The following is a 17,030-nucleotide window of genomic DNA, read 5'->3' on the forward strand; positions in this document are numbered from 1 at the left end:
GCAGCCAGCCTGGCAGCCTGACTCACTTTCCCCACAAACGTCACCAGGGTGGTGGCACTGCCGGGGGGTGACGTGGCGGTGGCAGGAGCAGCGCCCGTGGGCTGAGCCCCGTCACGTCCCCAGGGTGCCACAAACAGCCCTGGAATGGGCTCAGAGCCACCCAGGAGCTGACGTCAGGGCCCCGGAAGGCAGAGCAGGAGGGAACATCAGAGCCAACCTCCAAATCCAGGTCACACCTCGCTGGCGTTTCCCTCCCCACACCTCCAGCTGGTTCTCTCGCTGTGAGCCCAGCCAAGCTCCCTGCACCATCCCCTGCCAGCCCAGAGGGGCTCAGGGCAGGAGCAGCAGCTCAACCTCCAGGGCAGGAGGGCACTGCTGGGGGACCAACCCTCCCTGGGGCTCCCCAGCTCCAGGATGCCCTCCCCTGCTCCAGGATGACCTCTGTAATTCCAGAATTCCCTCCCCAGCTCCAGGACGCCCTCTGTAATTCCAGGATGCCCTCCATAACTCCAGGATGCCCTCTGTAATTCCAGAATTCCCTCCCCAACTCCAGGATGCCCTCTGTGGCTCCAGGATACCCTCCATAATTCCAGGATGCCCTCTGTAATTTCAGGATGCCCTCTGTAATTCCAGGATGCCCTCCCCAGCTCCAAAATGCCCTTCATAATTCCAGGATGCCCTCCTCAGCTCCAGGATTCCCTCCCTGGGCACCCTCCCTGCCCCTGGGTTGGTTGTGGCAGGTGCTGGCTGGTTGGATAAGGATATTCTGAGGTCTGGGCACACGAGGAGATGGAAATGTGCACCTGGGCTGAAGGTTTTCCTCCCAGCCAGGTGTGCTGCTGTCACCTCTGAGCTCTCCCCGTGCCACTGGCAGAGAGGCCAGCCTGAGAAATGCATTCTAACCTCAACTACACCCCTCATTTCCATGGCAGATTGCTGAACTCTTCTCTGCAACACAGCAGAAAAAAAAAAATCGTTTGTGAACCGGTTTTGCTGTGTTTTAGAGCACGGGGTCGTAACCTGGGAGCTGCTGCTGATGAAGCAGTAAATAATGCATGGGCTGATTGCCCTTTAGCTGTGCTGAGAGTGTGGGGAAGGTCAGCCCTGGCATGCAGGGGGGCTGCTGACAGCTGGCAGCACCGTCCTAATGAGTCCCCTTCTCGTTTGGCAGGTGCAAAACATGTCCCAGTCCATAGAGGTGTTGGACAGGAGGACCCAGAGAGACCTACAGTACGTGGAGAAGATGGAGAACCAGATGAGGGGACTGGAATCCAAATTTAAGCAAGTGGAAGAAAGCCACAAGCAGCACCTGGCAAGGCAGTTTAAGGTAGGTCTGGTTTCCAAACTGCTCCAGGAGCTGAGCCAGGGAGATTTGGGGATGGGCACGGCACTGTGGGCACAGCCAGGTCCAGCCCTGCATCTTGTTCTAGGGTAAAAGCACAAACCTGTGTCCCCACAGCCACCTCAACAGGGCAGTGCAGGGTGATCCCATCAGGGCTGAGCTGGGGTCCCCTCTGTGGCCATGCCCAGCACCCATTTCTTGGGAAAACCCAGAACTGGGGCTCCCTTCCCATTCCTGCAGCTCGTGGCAAACCACAGGCACCAAACCACATCTCCCCTGGGGAGGGCTGGAGAAAGGATTCATCAATCAAACTCCATCTCCCCTGAAAAAAAAAAAAAAAAAATTACAATGATTACAGCTGTCCACTGCACATCTCCAGGATTTTGTCCAATTTTGGGTGCTGGCAGCAGAGGCAGCACCTCCTGATGGGTTTTGTGTCCTGGTGCTGGGCAGAGGGGGAGTGGAGCTGCAGCCCCTGGCGCTGGGAGCAGCAGCCAAACCTTCAGGAATTTGCTTGAGGGTGAATGAAATTGCCAAAAAAGATGTTCTGAGCTATACTGGGATCTTAAATTTCAGCAGTGCTGTGGGTTAATGGATATAAAAAACCGAACGGAAAAGATTGCTGGTGGAATCTGGGGATTTTTCTGATCAGCCACCCAGCTGATCCCACCCTCGTTGGCAGGCAGCTGGCTGGTATTTTAAAGCAGATTTTTTTAAATGCTAAATACTGAAATACCACGATTATCTCATAAAAAGCTGGGAAGATGGTTCTTAAAACTTTTCACCAACTCCACCTCCTCCGCTCCCCATCTCCAGTTACTGCAGGACCCTAAATTTAGCTCTGCAGTCTGGATGGAAAGACTTGAGCATGAGTTTCTTTTATTTAATTATTTCTTTATCTCAGTTATAATTAATTATTTATATTAATTATTTCTTTATCTCCCCCCATTCTGATGAGTTCAACCCTCCCCACTGCCAGCCAGGGAAGTTAAAATGAAATAAAATTAAAACATTCCCCACATGCAAAGCACAAAGAGGGGGGAAAAATCCCTCATGGCTTAAATAGGAGGGGATGGATGGGAAGGAGGCTGAGGAGGAATTGCTGATCCTGTTCAGCCCCAAAAAGCTCCAGGACACAGGCAGGTGTCCCAGCCCTGGGTGCTGGGAGTTGGCCACTGTCATTTGAGCAGCACCAGGGATTTGGGGTGTTCTAACACGCTTCATTAACGGGTAGGTGCATGCATATTAATGTCTACTCATTAACTGCTGGAGCAAAGCATCTGCAACAAAATGCTGCATTCTGAGCCTTTAAATGAGAAAAAAAAAATAAACCAAAAGAAAAGAATTTTAAAAAAAGAAAAAAAAATTCATTTGTGCGAAATCCATCTGATAATGAATTTTATTTTTCTGTTCCGCGCTTGAAACCAGTGAGGAATTTTTTGTCTAATTTGCTGCCAAAGCAGCATTTGAAAGAACAGCCACAGCATTTTGTTCCTGCTAATGCCAGCATTAAACTGTGAGTGCTTTGGAGCTCTTGTGTTGGTTTTTTTTCTCTCTTTAGTGCCGTAAGAGTATTTGTCTATGAATGGCTATCTATATAAGGCAGGTTAGTGAGCTAGATCCTCAACAGTATTTCATTTTCTTGCTTACAGGGCTAACTAAAAAGCAAGTTTTTTCAATGCTGCAGTGACTGAAGAAGCAGTTCACTCCCATGTAACCATGAAAAGAGGGCCACAGAGCATTTTGCACCATGCATTGATTTTTTTGATTATTTTCCAAATTAGCACCATATCTCACTAAGGAACCTTGAACCACACAACCGAGATCTTCCTTTGCATGCAATTGTAGATGCATTTCATGAATAGTTTGAAACCCTTGTCAATGCATATATATCTTATTTTCTTTTATTTTTTGGAAAGAAAAAAAAAGAAAAAAAAAAGAAACAACAACTCTTTGTGTATGTGATCTGAAGCATGTAACCCTAAGATGTTGCATTCTAAAAATGACAAATAAAGGCCTTTCCCAAATATTTTGGTGTTCTGCAGCCTGTTTAATACGTTCTTGCCAAGACATCATTGGGACCAAAACTAATAATTGAGCTAATTTTAATGCTAATAATTGTGGGATATGTGAACATTTCGCTCCCATAGGAAGCACCCAGGTCAAGGCAGAGTGTTGCAGATTTTTGCACGCATAGCACTGAACCGAGCTTATTTTAACCTTGCAGGCAATAAAAGCGAAAATGGAGGAACTTAGGCCTTTGATACCAGTGTTGGAAGAGTACAAAGCCGATGCCAAATTGGTATTGCAGTTTAAAGAGGAGGTCCAGAATCTGACGTCAGTTCTAAACGAACTCCAGGAGGAGATTGGCGCCTATGACTACGAAGAGCTTCAGAACAGAGTGTCAAATCTTGAAGAAAGGCTTCGTGCATGCATGCAAAAATTAGGTAGGCTCAGAACCACCACGGTGGCCCCGACGCCGCCGGCGCGCGCATCCCGGCCGGAGGCAGAGATGCCCCGCTGGACATCTGGTGCCGCGCCCGGCCGCGAGGGATGAGCTCCACGCAGCCAGGGGCGATCCTGCCAAGAGTTCTGCCACCAGGAACATTCCTCCTGGGAGTAGTCCTGCCCAGGATTACTGGCAGGAGCGATGCTGCTCGTGGTGGGAGCGCTTCAGGATCCGGCCCCCGGAGCGGGCGCGTGGGCGGCGCTTGCATAAGTGGCAGCTCACGCTTATGCCAAGCCAGCACTTGCACCCCTTTTGCTTCTGCATCCCTGGACCTGGCCCGTCAGCAAAGGGCTCTGCTCGTGGTGGGGGGTGTGGGGCTGTGCCTCGGTTTCCCTGGGTTTCTTTTCTTTGTTTTTGCATCTTGCCAATCCCCCCGGAGCAGAGCATGACGGAGCTGGTGCGCGGCACGGTCCTGCCCCGGTGCGGGACGCGAATCCTCCCTCTCCCGTTCCCCGAGGGAGCAGGGAGCCATTTCCACCAGGCTGCTGCTAAACCACCAGGGATCCATCTCTGACCTCGTCCAGAGGGTTGGAATTCACTGAAACTCGTGGGTGTGCTGTGGGGAGGCTCAGCTGCCGCCAAACCCAACGCGCGACCCCGAACACGGGGAAGGAGGAGGGCGCTGCCTTCCACAGCTGCAAGGACTCTCTGCACCATTTGTTGGGCCAGCTCTGACTTGATTTAATTTCTCCTTCCATTATTGACTTTCTGGCCACGCCATTTAGATAATCCAAACACATTAACTGCTCTGCAGTCTATTTTGGTAGCACATAGGAAATTACACTCTCAGGTAACTCCATGGAAGATCAGATCTCTTCTGAGCACTTTATATCCTTGGCAAGGTAACGCTTTGATTCTCTCTTGGCTCTGCTGCTGGGGTTGCTTTGGCTTGTTTGTAGATGCCTCCACACTGTGAGCAGCCACCTCCCCTCCATTCCCTCTGAATTTCCATCCTCTGGTTCCTTGGACATGCCTTGTAGGCTCCATCTCCCCCAGAGAGTAAAATTCCCATTTAAATGTGGATGCTCAGAGTGTTTGAACAAGTCAGGCACCGAGGTTCCCTTGGGACAGGTAAAGCCCCCTGGCCAAGAGAGACCAGAGTTTGATTTCTCATTAATTAACGAGTGCTGGTGGCCCGGGTTTGGTTTGGGAGCAGGACAGGCTGGGGCTCTCTGTCCCCTCCTGCTGTCCCTCCCCTCACTCCATGATGGTCACAGGGAGGGCAGCAGGGCTGGGCGTGGAGGAAATTCTGACCTTGCCCTCTGGAACTTCCCCCTAAAGCCCAGTGGGGACAGGAATGAGCAGGGCTGGAATGACTGAATCCCCAATTCCTGAGGCTTTATCAGTGGGAAGATGAGGAGGGATGAACAGAAAAGAAAGAGAAGAGAGGGGAGCAGGCCCAGGAGGGTGGGGTGGGCACTCAGAGACCTCCTGGCAGCCCCAGCAAGGACAGCTCTGATCCTCTCATCCAGCAGCAGGAGGAGCCCAAGGAGGGATCCCCTGCTGCACCCGGAGCCTTCAGCCCATCCCTTGAGGATGAGGAGGAGTGTGGGGCACAGGGAGAGGCAGCAGGAGCTGGGATTGGAGACTTTAAACCTGGGGACAATTCTTTAAACAAAGCCATCCTGGCCCCCCCAGTCCTCCCACTGACCCTGGGCAGGCTTTAAGGAGTAACTCCCCAACCATTCAGGGCTCCAAAACAATAGAGTTTGCTCTTGGAGCATTAACCCTTTCTGCTAATTCCATCCCAACCAGGTAAGAACGAGGCAGGTAGGGATGCTGAGCTCTTGCAGGTTACCTTGTCTAGAAACTTTTGTGTGGGTTTTTTTTAATCTTTTTAAGTCTTTAATTGGGTTTTTTTTTGCTTCTTCCTGCCCTTGCTGTCTCTCTGGGGTCAGGGCAGCTCTTTTGCAGCAGCCCTGGGTCTCACAGAGATGGATTCTGTGCCTCCCAAAAGCTCATCCCAGAGGATTTGCTGCTCACTCAGGACTGTGATTTATTTGGTCACTTAAAAGAAACAGCAGGGATTGAATTTCCAATGCTGTTTATCTCTCCGGCGTGCCAACCACTGGAAATGGTTGTTAATTGAGTTAAATTCAGGTAACAGCCTTACAAACGCTTTGCTGCCACACAATGAGGCCCTGATTGCTGAGTTCACTCTGCTGCGGGTTTCCTGCTCACTGATGTCTCAAGGAGAAGGTTTTAGCTGGGATCTGGGGTTTGTGTGTGTGCCCCAAACAAAGCCAGGGAGCTGCTGCAACAGGCACAGACCTAGGGGAGGGATGTGCCACATTCCCATCCAGCTCACCTCTCCCAAGCTGAGCCTTGTCAGTGCCTTTTCCTTAGCCAAGGTCCTGTTTTGCATTTTGGGTTTCCTGAGCGTTATTGATGGATCAATAGTGAAAACACTTCCTGACCCTGGCATGTGTGTGGAGGGAAAAAACAAAATCAATGATGGCAGCTTCAATCCGTGTTTCTGTTTGCACTCCTGGAGATCCCTGTTTGTACAGGGATTTCAGCATTTCCATGAATGCTCCTGAGGGGAAGTGCAGGGGTTGTCACTCCTTGGATCAAGGGGGAATTTAACTCAGGCAGGACAAGATTTCCTTGGGAAAAACCTTGGTGTGGGAATGGGGATAGAGCCTCATCCCTGATGGTTTTGGGCAACAGAGGCAAAATCCAGGCACAGCTCATCTGGGACAGCCCCATCCCTGCTGTGGAGGGATTGGGATCAGTCCTGGACTGGGATGGGGATCAATCCTGGATTGGGATGGAGAATCAATCCTTGTAATCCTGGATTGGGATGGGGATCAATCCTGGACTTGGATGGAGGATCAATCCTTGGATTCCTGGATTGGGATCAATCCTTGGATTCCTGGAGTGGGATGGGGATCAATCCTTGGCTTTCTGGATGGAGGATCAATCCTTGGCTTGCTGGATTAGGATTGGGATCAATCCTTGGATTCCTGGATTGGGACTGGGATCAGTTCTGGATTGCTGGAGTGGGATGGGGATCAATCCTTGGATTCCTGGATTGGGATCAATCCTTGGCTTTCTGTATTGGGATTGGGATCAGTCCTGGATTGCTGGATTGGGATAGGGATCAATCCTTGGCTTGCTTTATTGGGATGGGGATCAGTCCTGGATTGCTGGATTGGGACTGGGATAAATCCTTGGATTGCTGGATTTGGATCAATCCTTGGCTTTCTGGATGGAGGATCAATCCTCGGATTCCTGGATTGGGATGGAGGATCAATCCTTGGATTCCTGGATTGGGGTTGGGATCAATCCTTGGATTCCTGGATTGGGATGGGGATCAGTCCTGGATTGCTGGATGGGGGATCAATGCTTGGATTCCTGGATTGGGGTGGGGATCAGTCCTGGATTGGGGTTGAGATCAATCCTTGGATTCCTGGATTGGGATGGAGGATCAATCCTGGATTGTGGGAACGCAGAGCAGGGGAAGATCCCGGCCGCAGAGCCGAGGCACAGAGCCCAGCAGGAGCCGGTGCCTGTGCGTTGGTGGAGGAGCTGCTGGAGCTGCCAGGCAGGACCTGTGGGCAGGAGCTGGGATCTGGAGCGGAGGTGTTGCCATCCTGGGAGGGGCTGGAAAATTCCTGGTGCAGCTGAAGGAAGGGGCTGTGTGGGGATGGATTTTGTGGCAGGGTGCAGGACAAGGGGATGGAGGGGAAGAGGCTGATTCGTGTCCAGGAAAAAGGACCTGAACAGTGCTGAGTGAAGAGGAGTGGAAGCAGCTCCTCTGTGAGCCCTAAAATCTGCTCCTCACAGGTTTGCCCTGTCCTGGACTCCTGGGTGAGCACCAGGATGGGCTTTCCTGTGGCACAATTGTCCCTGGAATTCCCACAGCATCCCATTCTCCTGCCATCCTGTTGGGATTGGCTTGCAAAAGGCTCAGCTGCTGATATTCTGAATGTGCTGTGGATCTCCTCAGATGGATGAGGATCCATGGCAAACCCAGCAAAGCTAAAACCTTAAAATCAAAGCTTAAAAATCTTAAAAATCCGTGTGAAATTCCCCCCAGCACTGAGGGCCTGGGATGGGTTTATACCAGGAGAAAGAACACTCTGCCCTGTGTAAGAACATCCCTCCTGCACTGCTCAGGAGCTGGGCTGTGTGAGCCTCTAGCTAAACGTGTAGGAGACATTGCAAACAACACTGGTTTACCCTTATCAGCTGCTGCTGCTATTTTTTTTTTTTTTAGCTGGTTTTTTTTCAATCAATGAGCTTTTATACCACGCTCTTCTCCAGGGAAATGGGAGGAAGAGATAAAGTGACAGCAATGTAGGGCTGTGATAATGGAAGGCAGCACCGAGCAGATCTGGGATTAGGGGAAGGCTGGACCCCTGAAAAGACATTAACATTTGTTATTTTAACCCATTGAATCTCCTTTCCAGAGCTTTGCTCTCCCTCTGAGCTGAGAGGTTTGGGATGCAGCAGGCAGGAGGGCAAATTCCTGTGCCTTGGGTTTCAGGAAATCTCTGCTTTTTGGTGGATCTCTGTATCTGCCTGGGTCTGTGGGGGCTCTGATGGTGCTCATCAGGAATATCTTCCTCTATTCCTGCCCTGGGCTAAAGGGATCCCTCAGAGCTGAGGTGGATGTGTCTGATGAGGAATTAAAATGCAGAACAGGCCAAGGAGAGAGGCAGCTGAGAGGGATTGCAGAGCTCTGGCAATGCTCAGGGTGTAAAATCTGTGATTGTATGAAGGTCAGGTTGGACAGAGCACTGAGCAACCTGATCTGGCTGAAGACATCCCTGCTCATTGCAGGGGGCTGGACTAAAGGACCTCTCATGGTGCCTAATAACAAACCATCCCATGATTTTACTTGGTAATTTGGAGCAGGATGACCTTGTCCTGAGCTGGCAGAGCTCTCCCCGTGTTCCAGCAGCATCTGCAGGGGCTCCCAGCTGCAGCCCAGCCCTGGGTACTGCTGGGCAGGTTCTGCAGCACCCAGAGCAGCTCCTCCACCCCAGCACCACCACCTTGCCCTTCCCCAGCCTGCCACACCAAAAAGGAGAGCTCAGGAAACACCTCCTGAGCTTCAGGTGCTGGCTGTCCCCTGTTACCTCTGCCCTGGATGTGTCTGGGTTTTAAATGAGCTCTCCCTGCCCTACAGGACATCCCCACCAGCCTCAACCCCTCCTGAGGCACCTTCATCTCCTCCCTGGCCCTCCTCACTGCACACACACCCCTGAGGCAGGGAATCAGAGTGGCAGCTTTGCTGCAACTTGGGGATATTGTGGGGAAAAGGAATTTGAGTGGCTGCAGCATCCCACATCCATGGAGAGGTGCTGGGGACAGAGCCAGGGCTGCCAAACGAGCTGGAGGAGAGCTGCTGCTGCTCCCCCTCATATTTAGGGCTTGAAAACGCAGCAAGGCTCTGTCCTGGCTCCCTGATTGAGCAGATTTGAGTGCCCCAGAGCTGGATCTGCTCTGCCCATCCCTGTGCTGGTGAGGCTGGGCTGGGCAGGATCCCTGAGGGATGCTCGGGATGCTCCCACCTTCATCCTCGGGAATTTGGCTTCCAGCCCCAGTTTGGCTGGAGGAGCTGGAGGCTCCATCAGTGTCTGCACGAGGGGGAACAGGGGAAGAGGCTGGAAATGATCCTTGCAGGGAGGAGATTTATATTGTGTGCCATTTTCCACCTTCCTCCTTTTCCTCCTCTGCATAACCCGTAACAAACGCAGGTTTCCAGCAGGGCTGGGATAACCATGGCCACTCTTGGCTGGATCAGAACAGCTCTTTCAGCTCCTTCCTCCACCTGGCTGCTGCTCTCATTCTCAATTTTTGCCACTCACAGCTCAGAAAAGCTTGGGGACAATTGTCATTAAGAGGTGTGAAGCAAACAGAAGCATCCAACCCTCGTTCCTGACCCGATTCCTGTAATTGAACCAGACCCTCGTTCCTGACCCGATTCCCTGTAATTAAACCAACCCTGACAGGGCACAGAGGAGTGGGGGGACTCGTGGTGCTCACCAGCCTTCCCCTCTTTTCCAGCCTGTGGGAAGCTGACGGGAATAAGTGACCCGATCACGATTAAAACCTCGGGGTCCCGCTTTGGATCGTGGATGACGGATCCTCTGGCTCCTGAGGGAGAAAACAAGGTAAGAAGTGACAGTGATTTACCAAGATGTGAGTATTGGTCTAACACCAATACTCAGCTGTGAGGACAAAAGACTCTGTAACAATTTAAATTTAGAAAGTGAATGTTTATTCAACGTGTGGGGTAACCCCTAATACACACTGCATAATCACAGGCGAGCACAGAGTCTGTTTGTTATTTATTTTAAAAGGTTCAAACAAATACATATTCATAATCCCAGCCCCTCCCATCCCTGCTTCCCATGGTAATTAGTTTTAATGGCAATTAAGCAGCGTGGTTGGCTTCTTGAATTAAGTTTGGGGTCGTTTTTGTGGGGAGGGGTCTTAGAAGGAGGAAGTAAGATGAGTCTTCCTCACCCTGACCTTTTCTATCCATGACAATACAAATGGCTTTGGGGCAACTCCAGTTTTGCAGAGAATGAGTTTCTGGTTGCAATTGTTTGTGTTCTTTGGACCTAACTACCAGTTCCATCCTTTCCCATTGCAAACACAGCTAAACAAACATAAATTGATGGGCAATCAATTATTTAAGTTTCAGGTAACTATCTCAAGCCCAGTTTCTTTTAACTTTCAACTAAAATCCTGATTTCTTTAGGATTAGTTTCCAACAGAATCACCCCCGTGTCCCAGTAGTGTGGCTGAGGGCAGGGAATGTCCATCAGAGCTCAGATTGTGCCCTGGGGAATGTTCTCATCCATCCCACGGGGCTGAGCATCCCCCAGGGATGAGGGAGGATGAGGAGAAGCCGAGCAGCCCCTGCACTGCTCCCTTCCCTGGGCAGGTGAAACTCAGAATTGTCACCACAAGGTCTGCGTGGAAAATGAAAAATAAAAAAAAAAAATAACAATATTGGGTTTCTAATCTGTGTTTGGCAGCCAGGAGGGAGCTGGGGCTGAGCAGAGGGATCTGTGGTCCTGGTCCCTGCTGCTCTTGTGCTGCCAGCACTTCTGATAATTTTGTCTGCCTGCATTTGCCCTCCATCCCCCACCTTCATTGTTGTGAGGAATTAACTGACTGCAGCCAGAGAGAGATTTGTTTTGCTTTGTTTTGGTCTTTTTTTTTTTTCATTCAGACCATTCAATTTTGATCCCAAGGAGGTAGGAGGCCAATAACTGGCTGAAAATCAATCCTGGCTCCCCATGACTGATGGAATGGAAAATATCTCGAGTGTTTGCCGAGGATTTGCAGGCAGCAAAACAAAACGAAAAGCACAAAGCTTGGCTGCCTGTAATTCCCTCCTGCATGCAGCATCCTTCCCAGGATAAAGGCACCACAAGGGCTGCATCAGGGCACCTATTTTGGGATCTGTGCCCTGGATCAGCTCTGTAGCCAAGAGAGGACAAGGGATGCTCCGGAGAAGTCACCCCTGGGTGGTTTCTTTGAAGGTGATTTGAGTTGTTGGGCTCTTTCCCTCCAGCAGCCAAGTGCTTGGCACTGGTTCCCCAATTCAACACCTCCACATTTTGCAGTTATTAAGCAAAATTTCACCTCCAGCCCAAATAAAACCCAGCTTGGAGGTGAGATGGGAAGGTTTTACCCACATCACATCTCGTTTTGCTCAAGAGAGGGGATGGAACTGTCCCCTTCAGGCTGTGTTTGCTGCTTCCCTTGGCACTAAGATAACTTTCAGCTGAAGCTGGTGGTTCAGATGCTAAAGACCCTCCCATGTCTTCAGAGAGTTTTGTCTCAAACTGCTATTTTTTGGTAATTTTTTTTAGCCATGCCTTTTTCTGCAGTGTGTTTTTGTTGTACAAGTAGGTTGCAAACTGGAGCTGGAGCTTCCCAAGCCTCTCTGTGTATTTAATATATAAAACCTGCTGGGAATTTTATTAGGAACACGAGTGAACTTCACTGGCTGCTCAGCAGAGTGAGGACGGGCAGAGATGAGCAGTTTATCATCCCCAGCCCCTGTCCCCGAGCCCCAGGAGGTGTTTGGTGTTTGGTGATCATTTGTTCATGTCATGAAACCATGGGACACAGCTGGGGCAGATTTGTGAGCCCTGTGGGATGCTGAGAGCTGGGATTGGACAGGAGGAGGTTGCTCAGAGCCAGCTGCTGTGATTTTGGGACCAAATTCATTGTTCATCCATCAATCTGTGCTTTTCCAGAGCTTGGGATGCTATGTCACCCCTGCGTGGTGACACTGCTGGGCTTTAAAAACTGAGCTTTAAAAACTGAGCACAACACATTTGCATGGTGAATTTTTAATACCAGATAATGAACGGGGAGCAGCAAAGACAGAGTCATGTTTTGGATATTTTTTCCCCTGTGATTTCCCCAACTGGTTCAGCTGAAGTTTCATTTCCAGCTCTGGGTGCTCTCCTTGCAGCCTCCCCCAAGCCCCCCAAGGTCGGGGGCTGAGGGTCAGATCCATTTTCCTCACCTCTGTAGCCTTTCCAGGGAGGTAAAGCTGCGAGGCTGAAATTGCCTGCAAAGTTTTTGGAAACCCCAATTGACTTCCCAAAGGCAGCAGCCAAATGTTGGGCTGCCCTTCTCAAAGACTGATGATCACACTCCAGACACAGAGCTGTCAGATTTTGCAAGGGCTTTGCAGAAGAAATCTGCAATACATCACCCAAATCTGCAGCCTTAAAGGCTTCCCTCTTGCTAAATTTACCTTTTCTCCTTCCTAAATTTACCTTTTCTCCTTCCTAAATTTACTTTTTCTCCTCCCTAAATTTACCTTTTCTCCTTCCTAAATGGCTCTTACAGAAAGCAGCTCTCTCATTTTCAGGCAGCAACTGCATCCAGAATGTCAGTGGCTGGCTGGATATTTCTTGTGGATATTAACTGCACAGCTTGGTCATTTGCCTCGGAATTGGTTTCATATAACAAAAGCTTTCTTTTTTTTTTTTTTTTTTAAGGAGTCTAGACAGTGTCCCCAGTGAACTGGCACTTAAATGATGATCTAAAATCTCTCCCCAATCTACCCAGAGCAAGATTTAGATGTCTTTGCCTCTTCTATTTCAGCAGCCTCGCTTTAAGCTTTTGATGCAGCAGAGTATGGTTTTTAAACCAATATGGACTTTTTGCCCGAATTTGCCTGACAATGAGTGATTGCATCCCTCGCTCCCGCATTCCAAATTAATGGAGTTGTGCACAGCAGCTGCTGTAATTTACTGAGTGCTACCGCGGGAAACAAAAGCAGCAGAGACAGAAAAATGCTGGGTTTAGCCAGGGAAAAGCTGCTAATTGCCCTCGGGAAGGGAGGGTGGTGCCAGCCACCAGCACTCCCTGGGGAGCACTTAAACCAAGAGACAGCTTAGGTTGTCCCCCAGGGAAAGCTTTGCTGCTCCCTGGATTTCTTGGCTGATTTGGGGGTGCAGAAGTTGGGGTTGTTTCTGGATGTAGGTGACAGATGCAGGCTGGATTCAAGGCCAGGTTGGACGGGATTTGGAGCAGCCTGGTCTGGTGGAAGGTGGCCTTGGCAGGGATGAATCTCACGCTCCTTTCCAAACCATTTTATGGCAGTTCCACGATCCCTGGCTGTGGATTTCTCTCTCAGCCCAATTCTCAAGGTGATCAAGAGTTTTAAGCTCCATTCCAAACCATTTTTTGATGATATCATGATCCCAGGCTGTGCATTTCTCTCCCAGTGCAGTTCTAGAGGTGATCAAGAGTTTTAACCTATATTCCAAACCATTTTGCGATGATTTCACAATCCCTGGCTGTGGATTTCTCACCCAGCCCCAGTTCTCATGGTGATCAAGAGTTTTAAGCTCCATTCCAAACCATTTTTTTATGATATCATGATCCCTGACTACAGATTTCTCTCCCAGTCCAGTTCTAAAGGTGATCAAGAGTTTTAAGCTTCATTCCAAACCATTTTATGATGATTCCACAATTGCTGGCTGCAGATTTCTGTCCCAGCCCAGTTCCCGAGGTGCTTCCTGACCCCTCTGTTATAGATAATAAATGCATTAAGATGAATTAAAATAGTAAAACAACAATTTTTTTATTTTTGTGACCGAAAATACAGTCTTGGGAAGCCACAAATGGAAAGGACAACACCAAGCCCGGGATCAGAGCTGGGTGAACACTCCATGACGATCTGGCCTCTGTCACACCAGATCCCCCTGTGTTCACAAATTCCATCCTGGGGAACCCATTTTTGTACAGTTTTTCTGTCCTGGGGCGAGTCCTTTTTGTTTCTGCTGTGGACTCTCATATTTAGATCTTGGTGCTGCCCAGGACAAAGGTTCTTCCTGCCCACCCATGAATCCTGATGAGGGTTGGGTTTGCTCCATATTGAGGTGTGATTTTCCTTGGGAGGGTTGATTTTCACTTATGGTAACCGAGGTTTTGGAATGTAATTTTTCCTGGGGGACATGATTGGATTTATGGGAACTGGCATTGATATGTGGTTCTCCCAGGGGCTTTTTGGCTGTCCTGACTGGTGGTACTTGACATGTCCTTATCTCTGATCTTCTCCTGATTGGTCCTTATGCAGTTTCAGGTCTGCCCTAGGTCTGTTAACATGTTAATCAAGGTTTTTATTCATGGGCGCTGGAATCTGGTGAATCAACCTTTCTCCTGGCTGTGGCTAAAAGTTCCCTTATTTTTCATTTCGTTATTTCATACAACCATTTTATATCACACAAACATGAATGATAACATAGCATATATCACACTTCTGTGTTTGTGTGGCGCAGGTTTGGTACATGGACAGCTACCACAACAACCGCTTCGTGCGCGAGTACAAATCCATGGCGGATTTCATGAACACCGACAACTTCACCTCGCACCGCCTCCCCCACCCGTGGTCGGGCACGGGCCAGGTCGTCTACAACGGCTCCATCTACTTCAACAAATACCAAAGCCACATCATCATCAGGTTCGACTTGAAAACGGAGACCATCCTCAAGACGCGCAGCCTGGACTACGCCGGCTACAACAACATGTACCACTACGCCTGGGGCGGCCACTCGGACATCGACCTCATGGTGGACGAGAACGGGCTCTGGGCCGTCTACGCCACCAACCAGAATGCCGGCAACATCGTCATCAGCAAGCTGGACCCCAACACGCTGCAGAGCCTGCAGACCTGGAACACCAGCTACCCCAAACGCAGCGCTGGAGAAGCCTTCATCATCTGCGGCACGCTCTACGTCACCAACGGCTACTCGGGCGGCACCAAGGTGCACTACGCCTACCAGACCAACGCCTCCACCTACGAGTACATCGACATCCCCTTCCAGAACAAGTACTCCCACATCTCCATGTTGGACTACAACCCCAAGGATCGGGCTCTGTACGCCTGGAACAACGGGCATCAAATCCTGTACAACGTCACCCTCTTCCACGTCATCCGCTCCGACGAGTTGTAGCCCGGCTTTGGTTGGAAACTTGGGTTTGAGGGGGAAAAAACAAACAAACAAACAAACAAATATATAAATGTGAAAGTTTAAAAAAAGTATGAATAATAAAAAGGAAAAAAAAAAGGGAGAAACTAATTTAAAAAACGCTAATAAGGAAACATACTTTAAATAAGTAAACGTATAAACAGCTGCCAAAATTAAGACCAACGTCATGGAGGATTATTCAGCATAAACCTGACAGATCAGCATTACCTCTACATTTCTAGAAGTCTGGCCCTGTGTTATATACTCACGAGTAACCGTGTACTTGCAGCTGGAACTGCACTCAGAGAACCACTTCAGTTTGGGGTTTTGTTTTGTTTCTGTTCCGATAGCAAACCTAGAGAACATCCTCAAGCAGTAAGGCAATGACTGTTGGAAGTTCACCCTCGGGAGCCTCGCTCTCCTCCGTGTGTGGCTTGCATGGACATTCCCCCGGCGCCACGGGCAGCTGTGATGGATGTGTGGAAAGGAAAAAAAGGAGGAAAAGCAGGAAAAGCTGACCCGTGAGGAGCTCTGGCTGTCTCAACAAGACCTATCACAGGTTAGTTTTCTTTGCCTTCCATCGCAGCTACTGTCTCTCTCAACTGTGTTCTTGTCACTTAGATTAACTGTGCTGAGACCCGAAGTAGCTCATGGATCTGTGTCTTAGTAACTTATTAAACACGATGGTTTAAGTATGTATTATGAACAAGTTGTTGTACCCATATTGTTTGAACTTATGTATTCAGCAACTATATTGTATAATGTATGTCTGTTATTTACCAGAGGTGGCAAAACTTTGTATGTCCAGTTTATGCAATGAATGTTGTAAATGCAATGATGTAGTTTGGATTTAATAAATGATGGTTTTTTCGTTTCTAAAAAGGCAAAAAAAAAATAAAAAAAGGTCAGTGTTCACCCTTATACACAGGTAACCAAGTTCATGTTGATAATTACAGGAATATTCTCTTACTGTTATACTATCTGCATAGCATTATGGTGGTTGGAAATCGCTTCTGTGGAGATTCTGTGGCAGCAGATTCCCATGGGAAGCTTTGTTTATGGAAGTGTGAAGGTAATTAATTTTTTTTTTAAGAGGAAAACTTTGTACTATCCACAGTTATCTAAGGAACAATAAAACTATTAGGAGACTTCCCTGCTTTGTTTGTTGTCTTCTCTGTGTGAGTGAGGGAGTGCAGGGGAGGGAGAGCAGGAATTTTGGGGGGTAAATGCTGAGCAGCCATCCTGAGTTTCCTTCCAGGGAATATTCCATGATGTGTAGCTGGGGCTGGGAGGGTGGAGGGTTGATCTGTGGGGATTCCCTTCCCATTTTCATCTGGAGCAGGAGATAAAATCCTGTGGCTGCTCCCGCTGTGGGCAGGGTCCAGCCAACCCCTCAGGTACTGGCAGTCTCTGGTGTTGGTGCCACAACAGGAGGAAATCTCATTTCTGTCACCTTTACTGGAGCTGCAGACACTGCTTTGGGCCCTGAGGGCAGCTGGATCCCGTTCCTTCTTGGGTTCTTGGAGTTCTCCCCACCCTGAGTGTGCTACAGGCTTGTGCAGGTAAAATCCTCCTTTATTTGACTTGTTCTGAAGAGTGACTGTCACTGCTGAGCTGGCACCAGCATCATCAGCCCTCTGGCTCTGCCAAAGGCATCCCTCACAGGATGCTCACCTGGGCTGAGATGTGGGCTCTCATCTCCCTCTGCTGTGAG

The 17,030-nt window shown here is 49.4% G+C and overlaps 1 protein-coding gene across 3 annotated transcripts in view; it reads left to right on the forward strand.

The window, feature by feature from the left end:
* Positions 1-16,468, forward strand: part of OLFM1 (olfactomedin 1) — a 36,428-nt gene extending 19,960 nt beyond the window's left edge. For 2 of the 3 annotated variants that reach the window (XM_033077377.1, XM_033077376.2), the window contains exons 3-6: positions 1,172-1,327; positions 3,570-3,789; positions 9,870-9,976; positions 14,627-16,468. In XM_033077377.1, coding sequence (XP_032933268.1) covers positions 1,172-1,327; positions 3,570-3,789; positions 9,870-9,976; positions 14,627-15,301 — 1,158 coding nt within the window. In that variant the 3' untranslated portion in view covers positions 15,302-16,468. Of the gene's footprint in view, positions 1-1,171; positions 1,328-2,994; positions 3,372-3,569; positions 3,790-9,869; positions 9,977-14,626 lie in introns of those variants that run through there. The other variant, XM_033077378.1, reaches the window with a different exon arrangement.
* The last annotated feature ends 562 nt before the right edge of the window (positions 16,469-17,030 follow it).

This window comes from Catharus ustulatus, chromosome 21 (genome assembly GCF_009819885.2).
Source record: "Catharus ustulatus isolate bCatUst1 chromosome 21, bCatUst1.pri.v2, whole genome shotgun sequence".
In the NCBI taxonomy this organism is placed as follows: Eukaryota; Metazoa; Chordata; class Aves; order Passeriformes; family Turdidae; genus Catharus; species Catharus ustulatus.